The sequence below is a fragment of the Vanessa atalanta genome, chromosome 13 (genome assembly GCF_905147765.1).
Source record: "Vanessa atalanta chromosome 13, ilVanAtal1.2, whole genome shotgun sequence".
Taxonomy (NCBI): Eukaryota; Metazoa; Arthropoda; class Insecta; order Lepidoptera; family Nymphalidae; genus Vanessa; species Vanessa atalanta.
The window spans coordinates 974334-1001768 of record NC_061883.1 but is presented as its reverse complement, the minus strand read 5'-3'; the positions used below and the strand labels follow the sequence as shown (position 1 = coordinate 1001768).

At 35.3% G+C, this 27435-nt stretch overlaps 1 protein-coding gene across 1 annotated transcript; it reads left to right on the top strand.

Annotated features, from left to right (window-relative positions):
• Positions 1 to 1959: 1959 nt before the first annotated feature.
• On the top strand, positions 1960 to 24704 carry LOC125068092 (cationic amino acid transporter 2). The gene is made up of 15 exons (XM_047677097.1): positions 1960 to 1978; positions 4409 to 4521; positions 5817 to 6065; positions 7113 to 7241; positions 7549 to 7704; positions 7844 to 7948; positions 9254 to 9388; positions 9489 to 9637; positions 10303 to 10400; positions 10848 to 10987; positions 11329 to 11431; positions 13655 to 13800; positions 13924 to 14090; positions 14511 to 14619; positions 24006 to 24704. Exons 2-15 carry the CDS (start codon positions 4428 to 4430, stop codon positions 24146 to 24148), a joined length of 1923 nt encoding a protein of 640 aa, XP_047533053.1. The 5' UTR covers positions 1960 to 1978; positions 4409 to 4427; the 3' UTR covers positions 24149 to 24704.
• The last annotated feature ends 2731 nt before the right edge of the window (positions 24705 to 27435 follow it).

The window sequence follows — 27435 nt, the reverse complement described above, 5'->3', positions numbered from 1 at the left end:
TTATGCCGTATAAAATAATTCTCATTAAAGTTTAACAAATTATTGATCAATTAATTACAACAATAATTGTATATATTATAAAGAAAATTTAATAGTTTCTGTTATATTCATAATATAATAATGTGATATAATTAATGATATAGAATCAATTGACACAACACCGTATCGGGGGCTCGGGTTACTCGCTAACATTTGTTTTAACTCTTAATTAAAAGCATAAATATACATTAAAAGTAGCCTTTATTTATGTTTGTACACAATTGCGAATAGCGTTGGGATCGTAAACTTATATTGATTTACTTTGCAGCGCTATTAAATTTGCTTCGAAGGTACAAGCTTGCAATAAACAATAGGCTGGCTAATTCCATATTAACAGACCTTGAAACTGTAAAAGGTTTTAATGATATTTGTATTTATTATTTGGGAAATATAATTTTAACCACACACAAACAATAGTAAAACTCAACTGTCTGCTTGATACTTCTGTCATAAACGTAATATATTTTGCTCGAGTGTAAGACTCCCATCGAATGTAATACCTAATATTAGATTACTTTCCTTACATATGAAATTGGCATTTTGTTCGGGAGGAATATAAAGTCAATTTTTTTTGTAAAATGTATTTCATTAATGTGTGTAAGTATGCACCGTTGTTCTCTATGCACTTTTGCCATCTCATAGGTAGTACATTGATCTTAGATTGATTGATCCCTTTATTAAAAAAACCACGGAGGTGAGCATCAATAAAGTCTTTGAAGGCGGTGTGGACTGCCGCATCGGAGTTGAATTTTTTTCCTTGTAAGAAATTGTCCGAATTCCGGAATTAATAGTAATCTGTTGGAGCAAGGTCCGGGGAGTACGGTGGATGTCACAGAAATTCCAATTGTATATTAGTTTATCTAACTTAGTGTTTGTTTGTTGTGCAGTGTGTGGTCTTACATTGTCGTGAAGTATTGACCAATCTCGGTTGTTTAGCAGCTAGTTCTTCCTTCATTTTATGCAGTTGCTGACAATCGCTTGGCCAGATGTTAGAAAGCTGTAGTGAACGACACTGGCGCTAGTCCACCAAACACTCACAAGTCATTTTTTCTGAGGCAATTTTCGTTTAGGGCAGGAGTTCAGGGTACATTGACTTATATGTTTAGAATACTTTAAAAACGTGTGATTAGACTTAAAATCCGACATTAATTGAATCATTGTATGCAAGAAATATAAAATATTATGTAAAAGTTCTCCGTAATGAACTGAAATCTACTCGTGTTCTACATAATTTCACATTTACATCCCTTCAAATATATATCAAGAGATAAGTTTGTCCGTTTGTTTTTTTTTCGGAATTCACGCAAAGACTACTAATCCGATCTGAAACTTACAAATTATTTTAATTTATAGTTTCCGGCCGGACACAGGCTATACAATATGTTATAATGTCGTATATGTATATTTTTTGACAAACATGACATATTAATTTCAAACGTTATATATAGATACCTAAACATTTTACCCGTACGAAATCGGAACGGGTAAAATATTATTAAAACAATTAACGAACATTTTTTACTTTAAGTAGGTATATATATCTATATAAAATGTAAGATATCTGGGTCGATTTGTTCCGACAACTGTTTATTCCATTTATATCCTTAAAATACGATACTTCACGATATTAAATTAAAGTATTCCTTTTTATAAATAATCAAACAACAATGTGAATAAAGAAATCATTATGAAAAATAAAATGTATTTACAACGATCAATAATTGTATTTTATCAGCGTCATCATGCTGTTCGGTGCAATGACCATTAAACACCTAACTCGACAATTGGTTTGCAGTAGGTACGTTCGTAAAATTAGAGTCAGTCCAACATAGAACATTCAACGTGACTCTCAATAACATTTATATTGTAATTTAGCGTATGAGTTAATAATATAGCGTAATTTAAATCATTACAATGATTAAACAAGACTCCAACACAAGTAAGTAGCACTCTACAGATATATAATACATACATTGCTTCTAAATAAATGTTTTAAGAACGCAGACGACTAAGCTGACCAATGATAACTGGACTTTCCTCATCAACTATTGACGCTTTAGAAAAGTAAACCACTCTATACACTGATACTGTAGATACACTAACTACTAACTAGACTTCAAGTATTTTATAGCTTTTTTTTCTTATTAGTGAGGGAAAAAAATGCAGCGGTGTTATGGAGTTCCGTAACCGTAACCGAAACCGTTTAAAAATAGTTAATTATAATATTGTTTTTCATAGTGTTTTACTTAAAGCGAGATGCTGGTATTTAATTAATAGCTATTTTTGGTTATTATACATAATTCTAAATAATAACCACAAATAAAGTCAAATTCATATGTGGTATTTTTTTATTTTACAATAAATAATCTAATATCCGTAACTGAAACTATGTAAAACTAAAATAATTTCGTATCCGTAACCGTATCTGAAACTGGTAAAATTTATCCAGATGCAAAATTAAATACTATACTAGATCACTCATCCTTAATACAGGAAATAGCAATACAGTATGTATTTTAATTAAGGTTTGGCTGGACTCATGTCAATCCATCACTATTCTGAATAAAGCCAAGTAAATCAAAAAAGTTATTAATTCAATAAAATAAAAAAAAATAAGAATAAAATGCTGAAGTTAATTAAACGTAATTATATTTAAACTTTTAGCGATGTTTAGACAAGATAATTTAGATTAGTTAGCGTCATTATGTATGTAAGTATGCCAATTGTTTTGGCCGACATTTAATATTCCGAGATGGTTTGGAGGATAAAATATTTAGATCATTGCCTTTACTTTGTTCTAACTATTATATTAAAAAAAAAATACTTTAAGTTGAGTTCGTAAGTATGGAGAAAGAATAAGGTGAAGGTGCGATTTTGTCGGCATTTTTTAATGAGGCAGAAACATTGCACTTAATTTATATGATATTTCTTTTTAAAATTAGATACCTACGTGAATAAAGAATATTTTTATTTTAATTTTACATACCTAATTATTGCCAATAAACGATATGTATTAAAATTATCTCTATATATTAATATTACATGAAGTATCTGTTTTTCAAATTAAAGATAAGACCTATGTATACAGAATAATGATATTGCGGAACTGAGTGTTAAGACAATATAATAACAGATAACGTTATTTAGCTGTGAGGAAAATTTGTCTTTATAGGTATAATACTATTGAAAATTCACTGTACTGAGCATTGAAGATATTGGTCAGTTAGATGTAAAATATATTAGCCACGCTATATATACTACACTAACAACGCAGGGCGACTTTGGTGCCTAGTTATAACTAATAAAATAAAAATATATTTTAATTTTATTCTTTCCTTCTTAACCTTCCTTCTTAATAAGTTTATTATTACATAATTTAAATATAATTAAGTAAATAGTCACAAATAAACAATAACGATACAATACAAAATAATACTTAAAAATAAGAAATTTTAGTTATGTAAAAAGAATGACATAAAATAAAACGAAATAATAGAATTCTCCGATAGAAATGATCTACTTAATTCTCATTGAACGTAATTTTTTGTAGCTGACGCAAGACTATTGACATTTACGTCACAATTTATAATGATGTTACAATATCGGTATCGATAAAATTCTAAAATGCATGAGCATGACGATTCAAAATTGGTAAAATTTAATAATTTCTATATTAAACGATGGATTTTGCTATGTTCTAAATTATTTAATAAAACAATGCTGGACGAATATTAATTATTCCTAAAACACTTGGTATATAGATTTCACACTTATGAAGCTCCAATCATAATTTTCTGGGTTAATTTCATCAGAAAAATGAAAAATAGAAAGTTAGGTAGGAATGCATTTGACAGGAAAACTTCTCCGAATAGAAATACCAAATTTCTTTACCGTACAGTGACTACATTTTCTATATTTAATAATTGGAAATATGTGTGGTATTACATTATGTCAATATAACAATAATGTTGATAATGAGATTTAAAAAAAGTAAGCTTATTAAGATAGTCTGATAGAATATTTTTTTCAAATAACATTTAAAACAATAATAAAAATACTATCTATTGTAGGTAAAGAAAATTAAACAAAGCTTCAATAAAGTAAATTATTTGACATCTGACCGTATTTTTTCGATATCGATTTAGTTAATATTTTTGAAACCACTATTTATATTCGTACCTGTCACTGTCAAGATTCTAGTTATATTGTATATTCTGCAATATTGCATTGCTGCAAGATGCTGATCTTTGCAATAGGATAGATCTTATTCGATGAAACAAACTATCGCTTACCTATCCTTAATAGGTCACTAAACGTGACACCGAGTTGTTTTAAAATAGATTCAACTCATAAACAGTGTTACTTATAGGTTATGAAGTGTTGGTAACATGAGTTATCAAGAAGGAAATAATTATTCAAACGGTGACTTTGCCCCCCAAAGGGGTGTCCAAGAGTCGACAATAAGAGAGGCATACGATGAAGGTAAGTTTTATTGAATAAACAAAAATGGCACCTTTTTAAAATTCGCCGGGTATCATTGGCCTCTGTCTGTTTTAAGAATAAAATGTTGTAATTCTACATCATGTCTAAGTAGACAGAGTATTTGTCCTTAAAAATATTTGTCAATTTTTCTTTTAATGTATAATTTAAATTGTGTATATGGTCTTGTAGCGTTCTCTTATAAAAAAGGCAAGGTATGCGAACAGATATAACTTAAAGTTAAAACGACCTGAGCATTTCAAAAATATGTACAAGTTTTTCACTATAGATTTCTTAATTCTTTACAAGCAAACAATGAAATGAGATATCCATTTTCCTCTCTATTTATTCTGATATGGTCCCATTTGAACCACCACTCGGTCAGGCATTTCAGAAGGTCTCTTCAAAATGTTGTTTGGGGCTATGAAAGATCACCAGAAAACTGCTCGTATCAGGATGCTTGTAAGATAGGACTGCATACTCTATCATAAATTTAAACCATTATTTGAGATTAAAGTGGAAATAAGTAGGAAAATATGAACTGTTGTATTATAAATAATTATATATTAATCAAGAACTGTTTGTAGTGTGCAATATAGCAGAGCTATTAGCTAATCAAATGGAATGAGAAAGGCTTTTTTAACTCTACAGCTTCATCAACTGAAATCTGCTATAGTTCTATTAAACGTCACAAAAATTTTAAATCACTTGTAAAAAGAGTGATCTTGTTATGTTTGTTAGTAAAATAAAGTAGCAATGACAATTTCGACAATCAATTGACATGACGGTAACCTCATTTATCACTAAGCATTCTGTACTGTATCAATCAGACCAATTGTAATTCATTCTCTGCGTCGGTCATTAAACGTTACTTACGTTGTTTAGTGTGGAGTGATTTGCGCTATGTGGATTGTATTCTTGAAGTTTTTAGGTAATGTGATTTTTAAATACATATATTTTATTTATTTATCCGTTTTTCAATAACATCAATTAATAAACAATTTTTTATTTTTTATTATTTAAAGTTAATTTTTCTATGTATATATAACAAAACTATGTTTAGCATTTTATATACCTAATTCTTATGTTTAATAATCAATAGAATCATCTGATAGTACATAAGTATTATAATATTTAATTTCATTAAGAACTTGCTTAGTTAGTATTTAAGGTTGTGATGGAGTATAAAAATTAAAAACATCTATTGAAAACTTCTACTATGACAGCAATTTCGTATGTCAGTCAGTTGCATGTATGTTATATGTATTTATATTTACTCGATTAACTTTTATTTTTAGGGGGCATAAGGGCAGGAGCAGTTCGAGTGGCGCGACTCGCGTACGGCATTTTATCCAGACGCAAAGCAGCCGAGGAAGGTGTAGCGAGACTCGCCCGGGTTCTGTCAGCATTAGATCTCACAGCCCTTGGAGTAGGTAGCACACTGGGTGTGGGTGTGTACGTACTGGCTGGAGACGTGGCCAAGAATTATGCGGGCCCAGCCGTGATATTGTCGTTCCTGTTAGCGGCGGTGGCAAGTGTTTTTGCAGGTAAGTTTAATTATACATATCCCTTGTAAAAAGAGTTTTGCTTAAATTTCGAAATTAGAAATAAGGTTACTTTATTAAGTAAACATTTAAAACCTAATGGAATGTTCTTTGTAATATGCTCTGCCTTCTAGCAAATAATTCCATTGCTAAGACACGGTTCAACAAAATTACGGTAATGTCTTTGATTTGTCTTGTGTCAAATTGTTTAACTTAATTATAATTAATGAAAAAAAAATCCCCCATTAAAAAATAATTAATAATGTCTACAAAGATATGCACTTTATCGATCTGTTTCTTTTAATCCTTATAATAGGAAGGTAGAATAATAAAAAATGGTCAACCTGAGTCGCTTTACTTTCGCCCATGGAATCACTTAAAAAACTCCTTGAACTAAACATCGAATCTATGTCGTTATTCCAATGCGTATTTTCGCTTTGCTGATGGGCTGGTAAACTGATCGCGGTAGAATAACAATAATAACAGCCACATCACTCTTTCACTTCAATAATTCTGTAATTTATTTGGAGGTATCAGATATTCTACTTAGTATTAGTGTTACGGATTAGAGGATAAGGAAGTCAGTGTATGTGTATGTGTCAGTGAGCCGAGATGGCCCGGTGGTTAGAACGCGTGCATCTTAACCGGTGATTGCGGGAGCAAACCCAGGCAAGCACCACTGAATTTTCATGTGATTAATTTGTGTTTATAATGCTCGGTGGTGAAGGAAAACATCGTGAGAAAACCTGCATGTATCTAATTTCAACGAAATTCTGCTACATGTGTATCCACCAACCCGCATTGGAGTAGCGTGATGGAATGTGCTCCAAACCTTATCGAAGAGAGAGGAGGCCTTAGCCTAGCAGGGAGAAATTTACAGATTGTTAATGGAAGTCAATGTAACTACAGGCACAAGGGACATAACAACTTTGTTCCCAAGATTGGTGATTCTGAAAATGTTTAATATTGCGGAGTAACCATTCACCATCAGGTATATATGCCGATCTAAAAACGAAAAAAATAGTTAATTCTTGTTATGTTTTTTCATAGGTTTGTGCTACGCGGAATTCGGAGCACGTGTGCCCAAAGCTGGTTCAGCTTATGTGTACAGTTATGTGTGTGTCGGAGAGTTCATTGCTTTTATTATTGGATGGAATCTTATACTCGAGTATATAATCGGTGAGTTTTAATATTTATTATTATTCCGTAAGTCATATATTTGCTCAAAAATTTAATTTACACAATATCTATCAATGCCAGTCGTCCAACCATTGCGGTACTTCAAACTTTCTTCTCGGTCGTCTTTATTTTGGTTATGTTCCCAAAATTCTTAATTTTTATCCATTTGGTTCAAGGTTCTGTTTCGGTTTGCCTCAAGGCAGCTCTTATTAATTTAAATATCCACAAAAATTATGACCGATCTCGACTGTGTGTTATACCAATTTTGAGACGACCATCTCATCAACTTCTTCTTATCTTGTCCTAGGCGCGGCATCGGTGGTGAAAGCGTTGAGTGAATATTTAGACTCGTTGCTGGATAAGGCGATCTCCACGCAGCTGCACGAGTGGATGCCGATGCACTCGCCGCACCTTGCGAAATATCCCGACTTATTCGCTTTCACTGTCATCATGACCTTTTCCGGTAAGTTCTCATTCATATTTATAATCCGTTTTATTTATGAAGTCTTCAAATAATAAAAATATTCAACTACATTTGGAACTTTATTTCCATTACCTTAAGATTCAAAATATAATTTAATTCGTGTTATGTATGTTTTCAGTGGCCCTGGCGTTCGGTGTCAAGGAGTCTACGAAGTTCAACAATTTCTGCACGGGTGTCAATCTCTGCGTAGTACTGTTCGTCATAATTTCTGGCTCATTTAAAGGTATATTTTAACGAAAGTCAACGAAGAGAATTTAAAAGTGGCACACGTAGCCAGCGCCTGCCACAGGAGGAGAGAAGACAAATGACCAACTTTGTCTTTCGATCGACGTGATACAATCGGTCGAGAGGTCGAATAATCTATGCTAGTCGCGTTTCTATCATACTCCTTTCGGGAGGGCTACGTCTCGAACAACGAATACAATAGGCGTGTCGACAGTGTTAAATAATTTAAGATGTTTTGATTTTAGCGAATAATCTATACTTAAAGATATTTTTTAAAGAATTTTATTATAATAAATAAATTGAGATTAATAAGATATTCAATAAAAATTAAACTGTAAAAACTACAATCGGCCATTTTGAATGAAACACCAATCACAGCGCATTACGTCACGTCTATATAAATGTCACTGAGAAGCTTCAGATTTTGTTGTGTTTACGCATATTTATTGAGTTCTGTAACCATTCTGCTTTCTTCAAATTGCTTTTCGCATTCTTCTACAATTATCATCCTCCGTTTCTTTGCTACATGGGGTCTCTCTATTAAGTCAGACATTCTCGTTAACCTGTCTGGCTGACATATAAATTTTTTGGGCATGCATCCTGGTTTCATACGAACTTGCGATACCGATCCCATTATATGATACTCCATATAGTTCTCCATATCATTTGGCAACTGCAAGATTAAAATAATTGATGAGATGAATGACAACAAAAACCAAAACAAACATAACCTCAATTGTTATTGTGAAGCCTCACTCAATATTTAAATTTTTCTACGGTAAACAAAGATTTCAACTTTAAAATCAATATCATAATATAACATACTCACATCAAAGTGGTCTTCACAGAAATAAAGTGGTGTATTCGTCGCTACACTGTTTGGGTTTCGCCGAGCTAGCTTTAACCACTTATCTCGTATTATTTTCTTGTGTGGAACATACACAAACAACTTATTAGGGTTTACGAGAGACGTATTTTTACATAAAGGGACCGCACACGACTTATAAACCTTGGAATTCATTTTTTCAGTTAAATTTTCTTTGCAGCACATACAAAAAATGACAACGACAAGCTTGTTTATATACCCGTGACGTCACGACGTCGCCATGACACTTACGAGCTGTTTTCATACTCCAATGTCAAAGATTAAAGAAAATTATTAAAAACTGCCGTAAGGCTTATTTAATTACCGAAATATAGTGTTTTTCGTATCAAATATGTGTGTACATACAATATGAAAGAGAATTTGAAAATCATTCGTCATGCCTATTGTTTAATGTCGACGCTTGCCGCTCGCCCGCAGCGGACAGCCGCAACTGGCGCATCCCGGCGGCGGCCGTGCCGCGCGGCGCGCGCGACTTCGGCGCGGGCGGGTTCGCGCCGTACGGGCTGGCCGGCATCATCAAGGGCGCCGCCGTCTGCTTCTACGGGTTCATCGGTGAGCGCTCGGATTACCCCCTCCACTAAACTGGCGTCGATATGAAAATTCGGTTCTCGTGGTTTCGCTTGTAACGGTGCCGCCTCGCTGCGGGTTCCAGGTTTCGACTGCGTGGCGACGGCCGGCGAGGAGGCTCGGAGACCCCAGAAGACGATCCCCTTCGCCGTGGTTGCCTCTCTGCTGATAGTGTTCCTGGCCTACTGCGGGGTCTCCTCCGTGCTCACTCTGATGATCCCCTATTACATGCAGGTTTGCTATATTTTTGTCTTCTGTTAAGTTAATAATACAAGTTAATTAAAATACATCATAATAACATGAGTGTTATAATCTATATCCACAAACCCACATAGGAAAAGCATGGTGGAATCGACCTAAGGCAGCAGTAGGAGATTTATAGGCAGGAGATTACTTTACTTACTGTCTATCGTCAACTTTTCCTCGGCAATAGTCCCTTATTGCTTCTCACTGCTAAAAAGTTACAGCCTGTAAATATCCCGCTGCTGGGTTAAAGCCTCCTCTCCCTTTTGACGAAAAGGCTTAGAACGTTATTGGTGGTGGTTGGTAGATACACATGTGGCAAAAATTCATTGAAATTATACACATGCAGGTTTCGAGCACGAGATGAATTACAAACATAAATTAAACACATGAAAAATCAGTGGTGCTTGATTGGGTTCAAACCCGTGATCATCGATTAAGATACACGCGTTCTAATAACTGTTCCATACATATGGTTTATTTGCTATCACAAGATTTGCGAAGAAGGTCGTTGGCTTGATTCCACTTGCTGAAAAAGTCTCATTGATTCTCCAAGTTCATTATAATTATTGACAAGTTATTTTCGTTTCGTAATCAAATGCTGTTTTTGCAAAGTAAAAAGTATTTAGTGCTATTGGTATTTAAACTTCCCCCAGGACGAGAAGGCCCCTTTCCCTTACGTGTACGACCAGCTGGGTTGGCCATGGGCCAAGTATGCGGTGAGCGTGGGCGCCATCTGTGCACTCTGCTCCAGGTAAGAAAACAGCATTAAATAAATAAATAAATATTGGACAACATCACATATTACTCTGAACCCAAAATGCATTCACAATCTTTTATTAATTTAAAACGTAAAACTGTTACTTATTGAGACATTGTTACGTGGACTGTTAAGTATTTGTTGTTAGCCTAGAAATTGATCAATTATTTTTCACTTTACTCGGAAACGTAGACGAACGTGAGTTTTTTTGCCCTTTCAGAAGTGATTCTCAATACCAATCCGATGTTAGAAATTAGAAGGAAAGTGTTGTAAATTGTCCTGCATCGGTAATTTCCTACAATACTATGAGAGTGAGTGAGAGTCTGTCACTACACAAAGACCTGCATGATAATACTTCCTGCGTCATTGGCTTCCCTTGAGGTAGGTCATCGTGGGAGATTGGGTAGAATGGTGTTTTGAAAGCTCACGTCCCCCCCACAGCCTGCTGGGTGCGGTGTTCCCCCTGCCGCGCATTATCTACGCTATGTCGTCGGACGGGCTGCTGTTCAAGTTCATGGGGAGAGTCAGTGAGAAGTATCAGACACCATTGGTTGGGACCATGGTGGCTGGACTCTTTACAGGTAGTTATTTAAAACACATTTAATGTCAGCATTCGCGTGTTCTGTATTTTTTTTTCATAAAAACTGACAGGTCTTATGCGCATGTACGGCTATGTGGATTCGTCTTTGGGTCATCAAATAGTTTTCTGTTAAGATATTTAATGTAATGGATTAAAATTTTGGTAACATTGACGGCAATTGATGAGTGACGCAAATACTTAGACAAAGATACTATTAGATAGGCTTTAGGCCATTTGCCGTTAAGTGACCTGTTTGCTAGTCAACCAACCTGATCCATGTGAAGGAGATGCAGGTTAATAGATAGAAATGAGATGAAGTATATTAAAAAAAATTGTGTTCAGGTACTCTGGCGATGATCTTTGAATTGGAGCAATTAATTCACATGATGTCCATTGGCACTCTACTGGCGTACTCCATGGTGGCGTCGTGCGTCCTGTTACTCAGGTATGTGTTTAATAAGTATTAGCATATAAATAATAAATCTATATTTGAAACTTACCGATTTGATAAAAATATTCTCTCATTTTCAACACTCATAACTACAAGTTATGAGTGTTGAAAATGAAATAAACTTATAAGGTCACGCTGTATTTAATCTTCTGATTTTGTATTTCACACGAACTTTCGGATATTTTTAGTAGGCTTTAGTCGAGTTTAATGTCGAGTTTTAAATTTAATGTAAAAGGGGTCCTTCAAGGATCTATTCTTAGACCATTTATCATATTCATTCATTTTAATGAAGTGTTTTATCTTTTAGATAAAACTAGACAAGTACTGGATGTGGATGATGCTCTAGCATCCAATACTATCATTTACGTATCATCAAAATATTGCTCTAATTTACGACTATGTGAAATTGAAATAAGAAATACGCTTTAATATTTTGATACAATTGAAAGAAACATTGTCGCATTAGGAGCTTTAAAATGATTTCAAATTAGAATGTAATCTTATTAACTTTATTTTAAAACATAAAATTCATATTTAAAGTAAAAAAACCCCTCCACCGTGGTGGTGGCCTTTGGCAAGGTAAGGGGACTAAACTCCAACCTAAACGCCGTTTACTATATCTTGGGATGGCAAAGCATGCCTTGTTCTTTCTTAAGCGGCTTACAAAATAAAACATCTTTTGTACTACGGGCTGGAGTGTGCCTTTATGTCAGAGAGGATTTCTGCTGTCGTCGCCTTGGCATCTTTGATAGGCGGGACCTATCCATTCTTTGGCTACTCGTAGACTGCGATGATTATCCGCATCATAGCGGTAATGCCGAAACAGATCGACAACGAATCGATGATGATGCCGCGGATTAGCACATCCAACAAGCTACACATTCTGCACTGCAGCACATCCTATTCGCAGAGATCGTGATTCTTGGCGATCTTAAGGCCCACCACGCTGAATGGCTCTGGGCTCGCCGGAACTTTCCGATCCGCATTACTATAACCGTTGACCACAACAAACGGCCTGGCTTTGCGGGCTGCCGCCGTGTGTGGTATTAAAGATTAGCAGATTGGGATAGGATGCTGTCCTTCTTCGTATCTTACTCATGGGGGTAGATTTGTTTCTCGCCGAATTATCCAGACGTTGCGACCTGATGTGGTGCTGCGGGTATGGTACTTTTCATTCCGTATTCTGCAGTGCCCATTGGTGGCAAAACTTAGCCTTGTTTTGGTTTCTTCTGTAAAACGGCGTCTACTGTGTTTTTTGGCAGTGCTGACCACTTACTATCAGGTGGCCCATTTGCCTAAGTATATTATAAAAAATAACAGCCCATTTAGAAAGGATCACAACTTTACCTATGGTTCCTTCAAAATAAGTTACTGCGAAGTCGAAGTTGGAGCACATTGGCAGAATCGGCGAGAGTTTGGTGCGTCTTACTTCAGGAAGACGTGCGTTCTAGTCTCGCTGTCTTAGGCCATTTCTATCATCCTTCTTTTCCATCTCTACAGGGACGACCTGTTTGGACATTGTAAAGGCTTTCGATCGCGTCTGGTTTAAAGCGTTTCTTTCGATAATTCTTTCATATTACCAGAAATAACTTGTGTTTCAAATCAAGATTTTGTTAACCAAAGCCTCGGACTGATACCGGCTAAACCTAGTCCAATTCAATCCTAAAAGACACAAGTGCTAGCGTTAACCGTTAAAAAGTTACCATTAGACGTATCTCCACTTTAAGAAGCTTTCACAGCTAATATCAGAATACTTGGCGTCGATATTTTGAACTTTATTCAGTGATGCGGTTAATTGAAAAGTAAAGCCGAAACGACATCTAAAAAAAATAGTGTGCTCAGCAAGGTGGACTTAAAGTTGGGTCATCGCCTAAAACTATACAAGGCGCAAATTTGGCTTTAAATGGAGTACAGCTTTTACCTCTAGGCGGAAGCTTTCCCGTACCAGCTTTTGAACTTGACCGTATTCAACGTAGAGAGGCTCGAATTATCGATGATCAAGGCCTTCGATACCCGCTTGATTCTTTAGCTTTTTGTAGAGATGGGCCACTCTGCATCTTTTACTGCAATTTTCATGGGAATTAGTTGGATTGATCCCGGTCGCTTAATTTCACTTTCGAACATAGCGACCAAATTTTCATCAAATTTTACTACTCTTGAACAAAATGAGTGTTACGTTCGTACCAACAATACGCAACGAGGTTAATCCCGGCGCAGGTACGAGCGCAGCCAGCCGCGCGGCGCGCCGGAGCGCCTGCGCGCGTCGTGCGGCGCCGTGCTGCGCCAGCTGCTCAACGGCGCCGGCGACGCCGCGCCCACGCCGCTCAGCGCCGCCCTCGTGTCCGCGCTCGTCACGCTCTACGGTAGCCGCGCACTTTTGATGTTGTGTTTTCATCATTTCGATAAAAAATATCGACTTACATATAAATAGCAAATTTACTCATAATACGATATAAATGATCGTTCAATTTATGATCCATCTACAGGCGTCTGGTGTTTGATCATGATGAACTGCGTAAACCAGCACGGGCAAGCTATTTTGGCCGGAGAAACGGTACCTGTCATCACCTTTACTATCAGCACGTCGCTGGTGATCACCACGCTGTACTCGATATCACGACAACCCGTTTCTGAGAAGAAATTAGCGTTCTCTGTGAGATAATATTTTTTTATTTTATTTTATATGTAAATTTTTCAATTATCATTACAATGTTCCCATTCTTGTAATTGAAAGGAATGATTGCCAACTTGGATACATACGTCACGGTCGATAGTAACTGGAGCAATAAATAAACTAAATAGCCTTCGATATATTTATCATATAGTCGAACGATTACGAAGCACAAATAGATGCACTTCTCAATATTCATAAAAGTAGAAACTCCTAAATAATGATAAGAAATAGATTCTCTAAAATTTCAATAAAGATTTATAATTTATTCAGTTAATAACATGTGTCCGTTGAACTATGTTGGCTCAACATTTTTAAAATTAATCACTAAATCAAATTTTGCGGCAAAACTTACTAGTCGCAATAAATAGTTGGACCGCCTTGAGCCGTAGTATCGCGCAGGTGCCGCTGGTCCCGTGGCTGCCCGGCCTCAGTATCCTCATCAACGTGTACTTGATGCTGAACCTGGACTACATGACGTGGCTGCGCTTCGCGGTCTGGATCGCGGCCGGTGAGTACTCGACTTCATTAAAAACATTGATCCTCGTTATTGACTGGTATGACCCGTTTGCTAGGAAGATGGGGCCGAATCTTGCCATAGCATATCGAAAATTATATTTCCCAAACGAGAGAGCGTTAGCAAAGAATTCCTGAACAATAGTTGGCAAAGCTAAAATGGTAATGGTTAACGCCCAGTTGATAAGTCATCCTATTTATAGATTCAACTGCAATGGAATTATTTCGAGTTTGATTTTATAAATTTTTAATATCAGTGTAACCGTTTATTTCCAAAAAATCAATTCTTATTCTGTTGTAACTATATTGTGACTTACTTTATTCATGATGATGCCGTACTGAACGATATTGGCCACGGCGCCTAATTTCAAGGGAGACCAGTCAACTACGCAAGACATATTGTTAACAAATGTGTGCGTAAACACAGGTTCACTTCCAATGCGATGGGATATTCGACATGACCGGAAAACCGAAAGAAACCGAACTTTATTGATAATCACCCAAAGGTAGTCTTAAGTTTCAAGATTACAAATAGCCTCAAATGCTCATAATTGATGAGTCTCAAAGTAATATAAAACATTATATCATGACAATATACTAATCGAATAATCGAACCTTGTCAAAACTGTTTAATTGTCAAAGCTTTTTGACCACACATGAGTCCAAGCCCGGGGATGAATGAGAAATCATTCATCATATCGTCAGCAAATAATGAAATATCACAAATGTCACTAATAAAATGAGAGACCACATATGCATATAAAAAATAAAAAGGGTCTAAAATTGATCCCTGTGAAACTCGTGACTTTACTCCACGTACGAAAACTTGTTGAGAATATTATTCAATGAGATCGATACGTTTCCGGTCTTATAATCATTGAACTTATAATAAGGCGATAGACATGCACATACATACAAAAATAGTGGAGTAATCCGAATAATCAAATGTAAGACCTACCGCTTTATCACTTTCTGAGGTACTGGTGTGTAACGGCTAACTTACTCCTTATGCCAAGCTGCAAACTGAGGATTTCTAGAGCGATAAACTCAAGAACTTAATACAGCCGATTCGAAATTAGACACAATTATGTCGGAACCTATAGCTTTATAAGCTAGCCAATCGACCACCCACCACAACCTCTTACAATTCCGTCTAATGGAGATAGGGTTACTGTAATTTACACTCATGGAACTACACAACTCAAAGGTCATAACATATTAGTTCCTAAGGTTGGTCGAGCATTTCCGTTATAAGATATGGCTAAAAATTCTCACGTGTCATTGTTTATGGACAGTGGTGACCACTCACCATAAGGCCATCTATTTGCCCGTCCTAGCTATGTTATATAAGAAAAGGACCTAATCTTTATTCAATTTCATTCAATCACATACTTTATATGTATGTGCTAACTTAATTTGAAAATTACATAAATTATTCGTCCCAGTAACTATTAAAAGCATATTTGGATTTTGTAAATGTTTTTTATTATGTACGAAACAATCTTTAACATAATCATATGCGTAATATTGAATGTTTTAGTTGGATAATTTTACTTGACTCCGTTGTATCGTTGTATTATTGGAAATATATATGGAAACAAGTAGACACGCATCCGTCTTCCCCAAACGTGATCCGCATGATTGAACAGCGCGCGAGGGTTCACGATATATGACACGACATTAGGCAATTGATCCCTTAGTAGAATTACATCCGATAATGTCGATAAAAAATCATTTCTTGCTGCTATTAAGGCTATGGGCATACTAATTTTGCCAAAATCGTAAGGCGGAGGTACAGTCGAGTTGTACAAAGCTTTATTTCCTTCGGAACCGTAATCAAATGGTGCAAACACTCTTCTATGTCCCACTTGCAAATAGTGAACGAAACTCCTTGAGGAGATTCCGGCAGGAAAATGTTTACTTGCTATTCGGAAAAAGCTTGGTTCGAGCTCACTAGGGTCATAGCCGGTGAATGGAAAAATAATGCCATTAGTGCAGACTGGGTATCCGATCACCGGTGCAGAACAAATGTACCGGTAAATCCTAGCAGCTGTGGTGTTATCTCCTAAAGCTTCATTGATATTAAGTTCCGTGAAAATATTTTCAACTAATGGTGTTATTTTAATAAACGTCGAAATCGGAGGCGGACTGTGATGCAAATAGCATATTGGAGCGAGAGCTATCATTACGTTAATTTTTTCATTGTATTCTGGTCTGGTGGAGCCGAGTACGTAAAACACAGTGTTCCCCTGCGAGTGACCGATCGCGGTTAACGTCGGAGCACCCGTCTCTTTTAGAACTCTATCGATAAAAGCTGGCAAGTCATAGTGACCTATTTCGTGGAAGCTGTATTTCCAGAAGTCAGCATCTTTATCCGGATCAAGGTTAACATGTCGCCGGGAATATCTGTTGCCTCTGGAATTAGAGAGCCAAACGTCGTATCCTTGGTTAGCTAGAGTAATAGCAAGCGAATTCTCGCCTCTAATAATCCAAGTATCAGCTGAATCCAAAATTCCATGCATTAAGAGTACAGGGAATCGACTTCGTCCGGGAAGGTGAAACATTGTAAGGATGTAACCATCATCCGTGATAACTTCATATTGTGAAGCAGGGTGTCCATACTTTGTAGCGAGACTTGTGAAGTTGGGTCCTACTTCAATCGAAAACCGTTCATGATGGATGAGGTCAAGAAATTGCCCATTTACAAGAATAAACTCACTTTTCAATATAAAGACTATTGAAACTGTTGTAATTAAAATTGTTGATTGCATTATTTTATTTCTACTGTCTTCTAAACTTGACAACACTTTGGCGGTTAATAACGCTAGATACATATATCAGAAACTCATTGCTAATACCTTGTAAATTTAAATTACATGAATAACTTTGATAAGGTTGCTATTAATTGTTTTGGTATTCTGTGTATAACCTTAAGTTTTTATGTCGTGTGTTATTTATGTTACCTAGACATCCGTTAGCTCAGTTTTTAGTAATAAAAATAAAATTCTTAGTCACTGTTTTAATTGCTGTCCGATTATTTTTAACCTTTGTTATATTTATGTATTTTGAAGAAATCTAAACAAAAGTAAAAAAATGTCGTTATATATAAAAACTAAACTAAAGTTACCTGCCTCCGCTGTTCGATGATAATTACTGTAACCATATTGTTTCATAGTGAACAATATGGTTAAATTTAATGGCTAATTATGGTTAATTTAAAGGGAAATGGGAAAATATAATGGAAACAACCTATAACTACAAGAATTGCTTTTGTTTCCGTCCGATAAAAAAGTTTTAAAACTTCTTAGCAACTCAGAAAGTGAATCTGTTTTCGAACACTTATAAAGGACCGATATCATGTACCACTTATAAAATACATCTTAAATTTTATTACAAATTCATAATATTTGTGATTTATATTTTTATATAATATCTATTGCAGTAACTGGTTAAAATAAAAAAAAAATCGTGAAACCACTTCTAAATGCCAATCTGTAATATACAGATTACAGATTGGCGTTTAGAGCAGTTTACAGATTGGCATTTAGAAGTGGTAATTAAACCAGTCTGATTTGGCTTGCCATAAACATTTTTTACATCTTTCTGAATTTGTATTTGCCATACGAATAAGTATATATTATGTTTTTTTTCCTTGTGCGTTAATCAAGTGAATACTTCCGAAAGTAAAAACTTTGTATGGTAATGAGATTGCGACCATTCGTCAACGGTCCGTAGAAGACTATCCGAAACATCTATATTAATATTATAAATGCGATATTAACTCTGTCCGTCTCTTACTCTGGCTGATTGCTCTTTCACGGCTAAACCACTGAGCCGAATTTTACATAAGCTTACATAGGCTTGAACTCATGCCTATTGTTTGACGATCATTGTCTTAAAACACGGTCGGGCGGGCGACAACTGCTGAAATATAAAGTCTCGCAACGCAGTTCTTTGACCGGTAAAAGTTGTGAGATGTCATGTGACAACTAGTTCTAGGACCTTCTTTTTTTCTCTCTTGTGGGATTCCCCGATGTCCTGGACGCCGAGTTCGCCCCGGAACACCGGAATACCCACTAAAAAACCAGCGGTACCCTCTCCGTCGTCCGGCTTACGCTACGCTTACGCATGCTACCGTGACGAACTAGTCCTAGGACCTAGTCAACTACCTTCCTCATAAATTGTTACCCAATTAGTTGCCAACACATCTTTATTAACCCTATCGATATTAGAAATACATATTTGTTCCTATAAATAATATAATGATTTGGTATCCCACGCCAAATTATAATCATTATTTTTTTTATTAAAAATATGGATGTTGCATAAACTATATATAATGATATGATGATATTTATTTATTTATGATATGATGATATATAATGATGACCATTTGCTTAACATAAAAATGCCTATTTTATATAATATATAATATTATACAAAATAGGTTTTATATGTAAAGCAAATAGGCCACCTGATGGTATGTGGTCATCCTCGCCCATAGACATTGACGCTGTGAGAAATATTAGTCATTCCTTGAGACTATGTTTTGGTCGCATTCATTTTCGGAAGTAGTTCTTTTTTTGCACACTTCTTGTACGCCAACAGGTCGTTGTTTGTAGTTAAGAAAATTTTACTTATTCAGTTATTATTATTATGCGTCATGAGGCTGAGGCCTACTTGGTGGTAGGGCTTTGTGCAAGCCCGTCTTGGTAGGTACCACCCACTCATCAGATATTCTACCGCCAAACAGCAGTACTCAGTATTGCTGTGTTTCGGTTTGAAGGGTGAGTGAGCCAGTGTAACTACAGGCACAAGGGAAGTAACATCTTAGTTCCCAAGGTTGGTGGCGCAATGGTGATGTAAGGAATGGTTAAGATTTCTTACAACGCCCTTGTCTATGGACGGTGGTGACCACTTACCATCAGGTAGCCCATTTGCTCGTCCACCTACCGATATCATAAAAAAATAATAAAAATTAATAATAAATAATAAATGTATCGGATTTATAGAATTATTTTTCAACTGCTCGTTCGTCTCGGGTCGATGCATCACACGTCTGCTTACTGTTTAGGTATTTTAACAATTCAAAGTTGCAATTAATTTAGAATTTTAAGAAAAAAAGGTTTATTTTATCATGATAATTTAATGTCTTTTGTGTTAGTCGTTTTAAGTATATTTTTTTCTTCATTTTATTAACTGTTTTGTATATTTCTAGATGGTTATTTTCGTGTGTTTTTTCCTGTTTATATTCAACTTTTAGTTGTTTACTTGTAAGCTCAAACTCAAATTACTTTAGTCAATATAGAAGCATTACACTTATTTATTGATAGTCAAATTAAACACTAAAGAAAAAGGAAACACCCTGACCTGAGAAGAACCGGCGAAAGAAACTCAGCGGGTCTTTTTTTGTCAAACTAGACCACATTGGATATGTTTGCATTATTTTTGCGTCTGTATTACCTGTGTCCCACATGAACCTTCTGATATACAGATACAGATTGTGAAAAGACGGATATTTCTTTTAATTTAGTTTTTTTTGTTTTTCAAAACACGAATCGAATTTAAAAAAAAAAATATAATTAATGCAATCGTCGTTTAAGATGCGCATGTTCTAACTAGTCGCCCATTTCGGCTCTAAATCATCTTAATAGAGATGTATGTTACGACTTACGATGTACACGTCTTATGTAGACGTATTCTACCCGTGCGACGTATTCGACCCTATTCTACCCGTGCGAAGCTGAGTCTGTTTTCTATGCATTATATGTCTTAGTGTATAATACTATCATGCTATATACTAAAACGTTTTCAAAAACGCGCTGCTCTTTCTGTTATAAGTTTTATGCGTATTCGTCGTTTTTTTTATGTTTTAGTAACGCCGGTCTGATAGCTAATAAAGTAAATTGTTTTTAATCAAAAATAATTAAACGGTTTCATATTCGTAAATCTTATAAGCGGAAATATAAACATTGCTAAAATTATACATAATATTTAACCTTGGCAATACTTGTTTTTGACCTTCGAGAGTAATATTTTTTAAACGCAGTTATACGTAATTTAAGAGATAAATGTAAATGCCTACGCGTAATGACCGGATGGAGCCTGATACGAGGTCAATGAACTTTGATAGGCCCGCGAAGCGAGAGGTATTTGCATTGTAACCCTGAGTTCACCGCTGGATTGCTGTAAAGCTTTTAGGTCCTAAGAATAGCATAACAGTGTGCTTAAAATCTGTGAAAAATATGTCTGTTGCTGTCTGTGTAAGCTGTCTGTAAAATGGTGTGCCCAAATATATATAAAAAGCAATCAAATCAGTGTGGGCCACGTCTTTCAAGAAGGACGTCGAAGTTCAAACTCCAGCGAAGATTTGCTGATGATTAGTAATTAAGAAAATTAGTAAATCGCCACATCCACATCGCCACGCCACATTGATTGAGCCCTTGGATGTTGTTTAATTTGATAAAAAAAGACCCTGAGTCCACGTCAACAATGACTGGATACTCCTATGATCTAGATCATTGTTATCGTAAATTGTATTTAAATTCTATATTCAATATATTAGACATACTTATTGATGGTCAATGCAGAAATTACCATCGTTATTGAAGCCTTGCCTCGGGCCAAGTACTCGATTATATAATAAAATAACGACATATTTTTTTATTTTTTGCTATTTAAACGTTTGAAGTTTAAATTACATACAAGACTTATTCAATAAAATAACTGTACACAGAAAATAATCCTTATGATAGCAATAAATGTACATACGTTGACTTAAATAAATTTTATATATGAATAAACAAACAATTTTGATTAAATAATAATAATAATGATTAAACGGTTCCTTGGTAGCCTATAAAAATCTAAATATTGTCATTTGTTTTTGACTCGTTTAAACAATTACCCTGGACAAACAAACAACCAAACGCGCAGACCAAAAACTCACAAAAAGCAATATTCACTTGACAAAGGCAGTTATTTATTTAAATAAATATATATTTTAGTATTCGAATTATATAATCGAGTAAATACTGAGATTTTTATCGATTTCAATTCGATTTCACTATCATAATTTATCGATATATGCCTAAGTATTTTGGGAATACTATAGATCTCATTGTCATGGTGTTAAAATCGCCGATTATATATAACATATATGTGTAAAACGAGCTTGAATATGCCACCGATGGGGCTCAGTATATACAAGCTAAAATTGAGCTGAAGTGCAATGCAGAACAGTTCAACAGTACGTACGATAGACATACACTCAATATGTGGTCTACCTATATAAATTAGATAATTGCCAACCAAAAATAATGTGATGAATCCTTAAAAAATATTTGAAGCTAACGAAAACACTTAAAATACTAAACTTTGTAATATAAAGCTAAGTTCATTATATTACTGACTAGATTTCACAAACACTTACTTTGATTCAAGTCACACAAGTCAAAATTAAAACATTCTTTAACATCAACAGTTAATTATTAAGAGAACATGAAATTCCTGTCACGTGAATAGTCTAAATGCATTGTATGTCTTAGTATATAATACTGTAATGTTTTATACTAAAAACGTTCTCTAGAACGCGCTTCATGTTCTGTTTTAAGTTTTATGCGTACTGGTATAGATTGTCAATTGTATGTTTTTAGTAAATCGAATATAAACGGAAATAAATAATCATTCATGTTCTCACCCCACACATAATCGACATGATTGAACGTTTTCCGTGGGCTTACTGTGTAGTTCACTAAGTTTGGTAGCTGGTTTCTTAAAATATTGATATCTTTTAACGGCGTTAACTTATCATTTAATGCCACGATGAAAGCAATCTTCATCGTAACATTACCCAAGTTATATTGCGGGGGTTCTCTTGCGTTGTATAATACTTGGTTTCTATAGCCATAATCGTATTTCGCGAAACTTTTTCTGTTGTAAACCTGTGCAAAATGATCGATGTTCTTCCTTGAAGTACTGGATGGAAAATAGGTGTTGATAATATCAAAGAAATCTTGCCCGAATTCTTCAGGATCGATTCCACATATTTCAAAAATAAATCTTTCAACGCACATTGTGTATCCTATGTACGAGGAACAGACGGCTTTTAATATTTTTCCTGGCAGTGTTTTTTTGTTAAATAATTCGTGAACATTTAACGCTCTCAAAATTTGATTTAACTTAGGGAACATGCTGAGGATATCACTCACAGACGGTCCGATGTTATGCAGATAGCCGACTGGGGCAAGAGCAATCATGAGATTTACTTTTGCATTGTATTCTGGTTTGCTCGATCCCAGGACGTAGAAAATGGTATTACCCTGAGAATGTCCTATCGCATCAATTTTCTTGGACCCCGTTAATTCTAAAATCTTATCAATAATTGCTGGCAGATCGTAAACACCATGATCATGGAAACTGAAGTTCCAGAACGAGGAGTCTTTATCTGGATCGAGATACGTGTGCCGTCGAGCGTATCTGTTGCCTCTACAGTTGCCTAACCAAACGTCGTAGCCAGCATTTGCTAGAGTGATCGCCAAAGAACCGTTGCCTCTGACTAACCAAGTATCGGCTGTGTCAGTCATTCCATGCATCAACAGTACTGGTCGTTTCTGTTGCGTTGGTCCCGGCATGTGAAATATTTGAAGTATATATCCATCTTTGGTTGTAACGTCGTGGGAAGTGGCAGGGTGACCATATTTTGCCGATAAATCTAGGACGTTTATATTCGTGTCCAGTTTCGAAGCCGTTGTTAAAATCGATGATTGTAATAACACTAAACATTTGCAAACAGTTATTATGTTTATAATGAAAATTTTAAACATTTTTGAACGTGTTATCAGCACTAAGATATTCCTAGGAATGAACTTGTACGGTAATCATGTAAAAGATATATTGGCCTTCCGGCCTTGTATAGATTCTTCCGCTTCAAGTATTGGGCAACATTTTACTTGAAAATATATGAATATTTTATTATCTCAACAAAACCTTTTTGGTTTCTTTTACGATACTCCTTATATGTAGAATACGCGGCAATGATGACTAACATTGAAATGATAAGATTATTCTATACCTGCATAAAGATAAAGCAACTAGTTAATGTACTAGAAACTTTATTGTTTAACTATAAATCTGATTTTGATAACAGAAATATTTGAAGGTTACCTAAATAATAAATATGTGTACGCAGTGGGTGACTAGCGATAAAAACATTTTACCACTCGAATCAGTTCCAAATACTTAAAAAACAGTTTTTTTACTGAATTTGGTAATGTCTGTAGCAATTTATTAGTGTTTATTATGAAATCCCTATACACGGGCGTTTTTATATTTTCAGTATGAACCTGAAACTATATGAATTGTAACAACTATTTTCCCCAGGACTCATCATCTATGCTACGTACGGAGCTTGGCACAGCTCGGAGCGACGTAAGAACCTCGATGCGGTCCAGCTCGCCGAGCTCCACAACGACAGCCAAACCGCGCTGCTCCAGTCCGGCCTCAGCCAGCACGCGCTCGGCTGACAGAGGGAGAAGCAAGATGCGTCACGTAGAGATGCACATGAGACGGATACAGACGTAGTCAGTCCGTCTGGTACAGTTGTATCGTTTATTTCCAGTATTTGAGATCTTGAGTGTGTTAGGTTTTATTGAAAATGTATAGTCGTAAATGATATTTGATAAGCGTTGTGTACTATAATGTAATATTTAATACAATGTTTGGCTGATTTACAAATCTATAACGGTGTGTTGCGAGTGAAGTCTATAGTATGCAAATACATTGTTGGCTTTGTTTTGTTCCAAGCTGGATATAGCATAGAGTCTCAGTATAAAATTAGATCTATCTATCAAGTAAGTGCCTATGCCTAGACGTAGAAAAAAGAGATTTGTCGGTGGACACCCAGTTGGAAGTTGGACGAAATACTATGTCAGGATACTTCGATACATAGTGTTTATACTCGTTGTTTAAGAATAATTAATACACAAGAAATAAAATAAAAACAGCTTAAGTCATAAAATTCGAATTACCTTGAATATAACGAAAAATTAAATCTTCATTATTATTTTAACGTATTTTTGTGTTATTACAATAATAATTGAAGTTTAGTAGGAAATAGACGTTGGAATTAGGGAGTTCTAATTTTAAAATTAATAATTTTGCAAGGTCGATAATTGGCAAAATATACACACGACTAGGAATATAAAAATGGTACCATTATCAAGGACACCCTAGTGAAGATTTTATAAGGTACTAGCTGAACCTGCGGCTTAACTCGCGCGAAATTTATAAAACTCAAACTTCCAACACCCGTTTTACCCCCTTAATGGCGGAGTTTCGTAAATTTATAGCGAATGTACACCCTATATGGAACCTACCTGCCAAGTTTCAAGTGTGTAGGTGTTATTGTTTCTGGGATTTCGTGATTAATCAACGAGTGGTATTTATTGGTGGCTTCAACCGTAATACTTTGTATTTTTATTATGATGTAAACAGTATTATCACTGCCAATTAATAGCTCACCTACTGCTCACCTCACCCCTCCCAGATTTAAAGGGACACATAATTTGCTCTAAGGTGAGGGTCTAGGTAGGTGGTAAAAAATTCTTACTAATTATGTTGATTACTAAAAAAACCGTAATAGTCTTTACTTAAATTATCGTCTTTACGATTTTTTAAAACTTCAAGTATTAAATCGTCTCTCAAATATGCGGTGCCGAAATGTGGACACCAGCTTGGGGCTTATTCCACAAATTAAAAGTCGCTGAGCGTTCTATGGAGAGCTATGCGCGGAGTATCTTTGAAGGATAAAATCAGAAAGGGGGGGGAGCAGAATCCGAGTTACCGATATAACTTGCATGATTAGCAGACTGACGTAGGAGTGTACTGGTTACGTATTTAGAAGGACCTATGGCGATTAGAGCCAATGAATCCTGGAGTGGAGACCGTTGGTCGGCAAACGCAGCCAGGTGGACCTATGACCTGAAGAAGGTGGCGGGACCCCGCTGGATGTGGAAGGTGGAGAACCGGGTAGCTTTGGCGCACTTTGGGAGAAGCCCATGTCAGCAGTGGATTGTGATTGGCTAGTGCATTTATTTCATTCGTTCACACATACAACGGTCTTCTATGTGTTCAGTTTCATGTAATTAGGACGCGTGTATTTCAAATATATCATTGATCGTTTAGGTTTTGGCAAACATTTTTATTGTGTCCTAATATAATTGTTAAATTATCATTATATAGGCTAATTGTGAGGAATCTTCATTGACGGAGACATCATTACAGTAAATAAGTTTATATTAAGAGCTTGGTATAATACGGTAAGTTTTAGTTGACACATGACAGATGTAGATTCGTATTCTGCCAAGTTTTTCAAATTTTCAAAAGTCGTGTTATTTAGTGTTCCAAATTCAAATAAGAAAACTATAATTTCGGGGTGAATATAACTTGCGACACTTTTTAATATAATGACGTCATAAAATCTTTATAATTATGAATCTCCGATCGTTCCTTTTGTATTTACCAAAGTATTATTTTGTTACCGTATCTAGTATAGCCAAAGTGAAAATGATATTTAATAGTGATGTAATGAATAGTTTGTATTCGCAATTACATTTCACTCGCGATTACGATTAACACAACGAAAATATTTTTTAAAATAAATACAGACTTTTTGTCGGCATTCGTTAACAAAATATCGATATTCGTTATATTACTTATTTAATAATCTTGTATTTAGTTGAATAATCTTAATATTTATTTTATCCTACTTATTTAATTCAAATTGGATCTGATTGGCTGAATATACTAATAATATTATTGTATTTTTTATTCTCAGGAATGATTAAAGATGTAAAATGTTATCTTTACAAATGTAGGCGAGAATCTATAAGAGAGAAAATAATTGTTTTACTGTTGTTCACTTCGGATAAACTACTAACAGCGAATATATAAGCTACATACACACATACACACACACACACACGCACACACACACACAAACAAACACACACACACGCGCGCGCGCACACACACACACACATACGTACACAAATCAATTAAAGTGGAGCTATCATAGTTTTGGTCATGCGAGTAAAATCGTTTATTACACTACACAGACACACCATCAAGTATATATATTTTATAAGTAATAATGAACCCAAATAAATAAGACTTTTCTTATAAGTGAGGTCGCGGACATCTGTTTGGAATAACTCGCGATTGTTTAATTCAACTCTATCGAAGTTTCATTGTAGCTGTTAATAGTTAAGTATGACGATGGATATAAACCGTAGTTTGACTTTATATCGCTTCATTTGCATTTGTTTAAACTCAAGATATCGTATGGCTTTTTTTATGTACTTAATAATATGGTATCTTTTCTTTTTAAGTAGGCTGTGAAATGTGTGTTGTTTCATTAAATAAAAATTTATTTGTGTGTCTGTGTTTTTTTTTTGCGGATTCCATTTTGAATAAGGATATAAACTTTATTAACGCGGTACTATTTTAGTTATCGTTCGTCTTATTTTTATAAACTGTAAAAACTCTTTTGGGGTTGACGGAATCCAGGTAATGTACCGAGTAATCTTGTTGCTCAAATTAATTAAAAATCGTTTCATTCCAAGTATGGCTGCGGTGACGTCATCGTAGGTATATAAAATTACACGCATCATCTAAAGAATATGCGGTATCTAGCCTCTAAACCTTTTTGCAAATAGCATAACCATAAGAGTAAGAACCTAATTAATATTATAAACGTGATAGTAAGTTTATTTGTCACGCTTTCACGTCCTATCTGCTCCTTTGATAATCA

What these genes read in the sequence shown, in the direction of transcription:
- LOC125068092 (XM_047677097.1), top strand. Translation starts at nt 4,428, where the DNA reads ATGAGTTATCAAGAAGGAAATAATTATTCAAACGGTGACTTTGCCCCC. An exon ending in ATCTGTGCACTCTGCTCCAG is followed by an intron (nt 10,401 to 10,847) that starts GTAAGAAAACAG and finishes TCCCCCCCACAG; the next exon opens with CCTGCTGGGTGCGGTGTTCC. An exon ending in AGAAGAAATTAGCGTTCTCT is followed by an intron (nt 14,091 to 14,510) that starts GTGAGATAATAT and finishes AGTATCGCGCAG; the next exon opens with GTGCCGCTGGTCCCGTGGCT.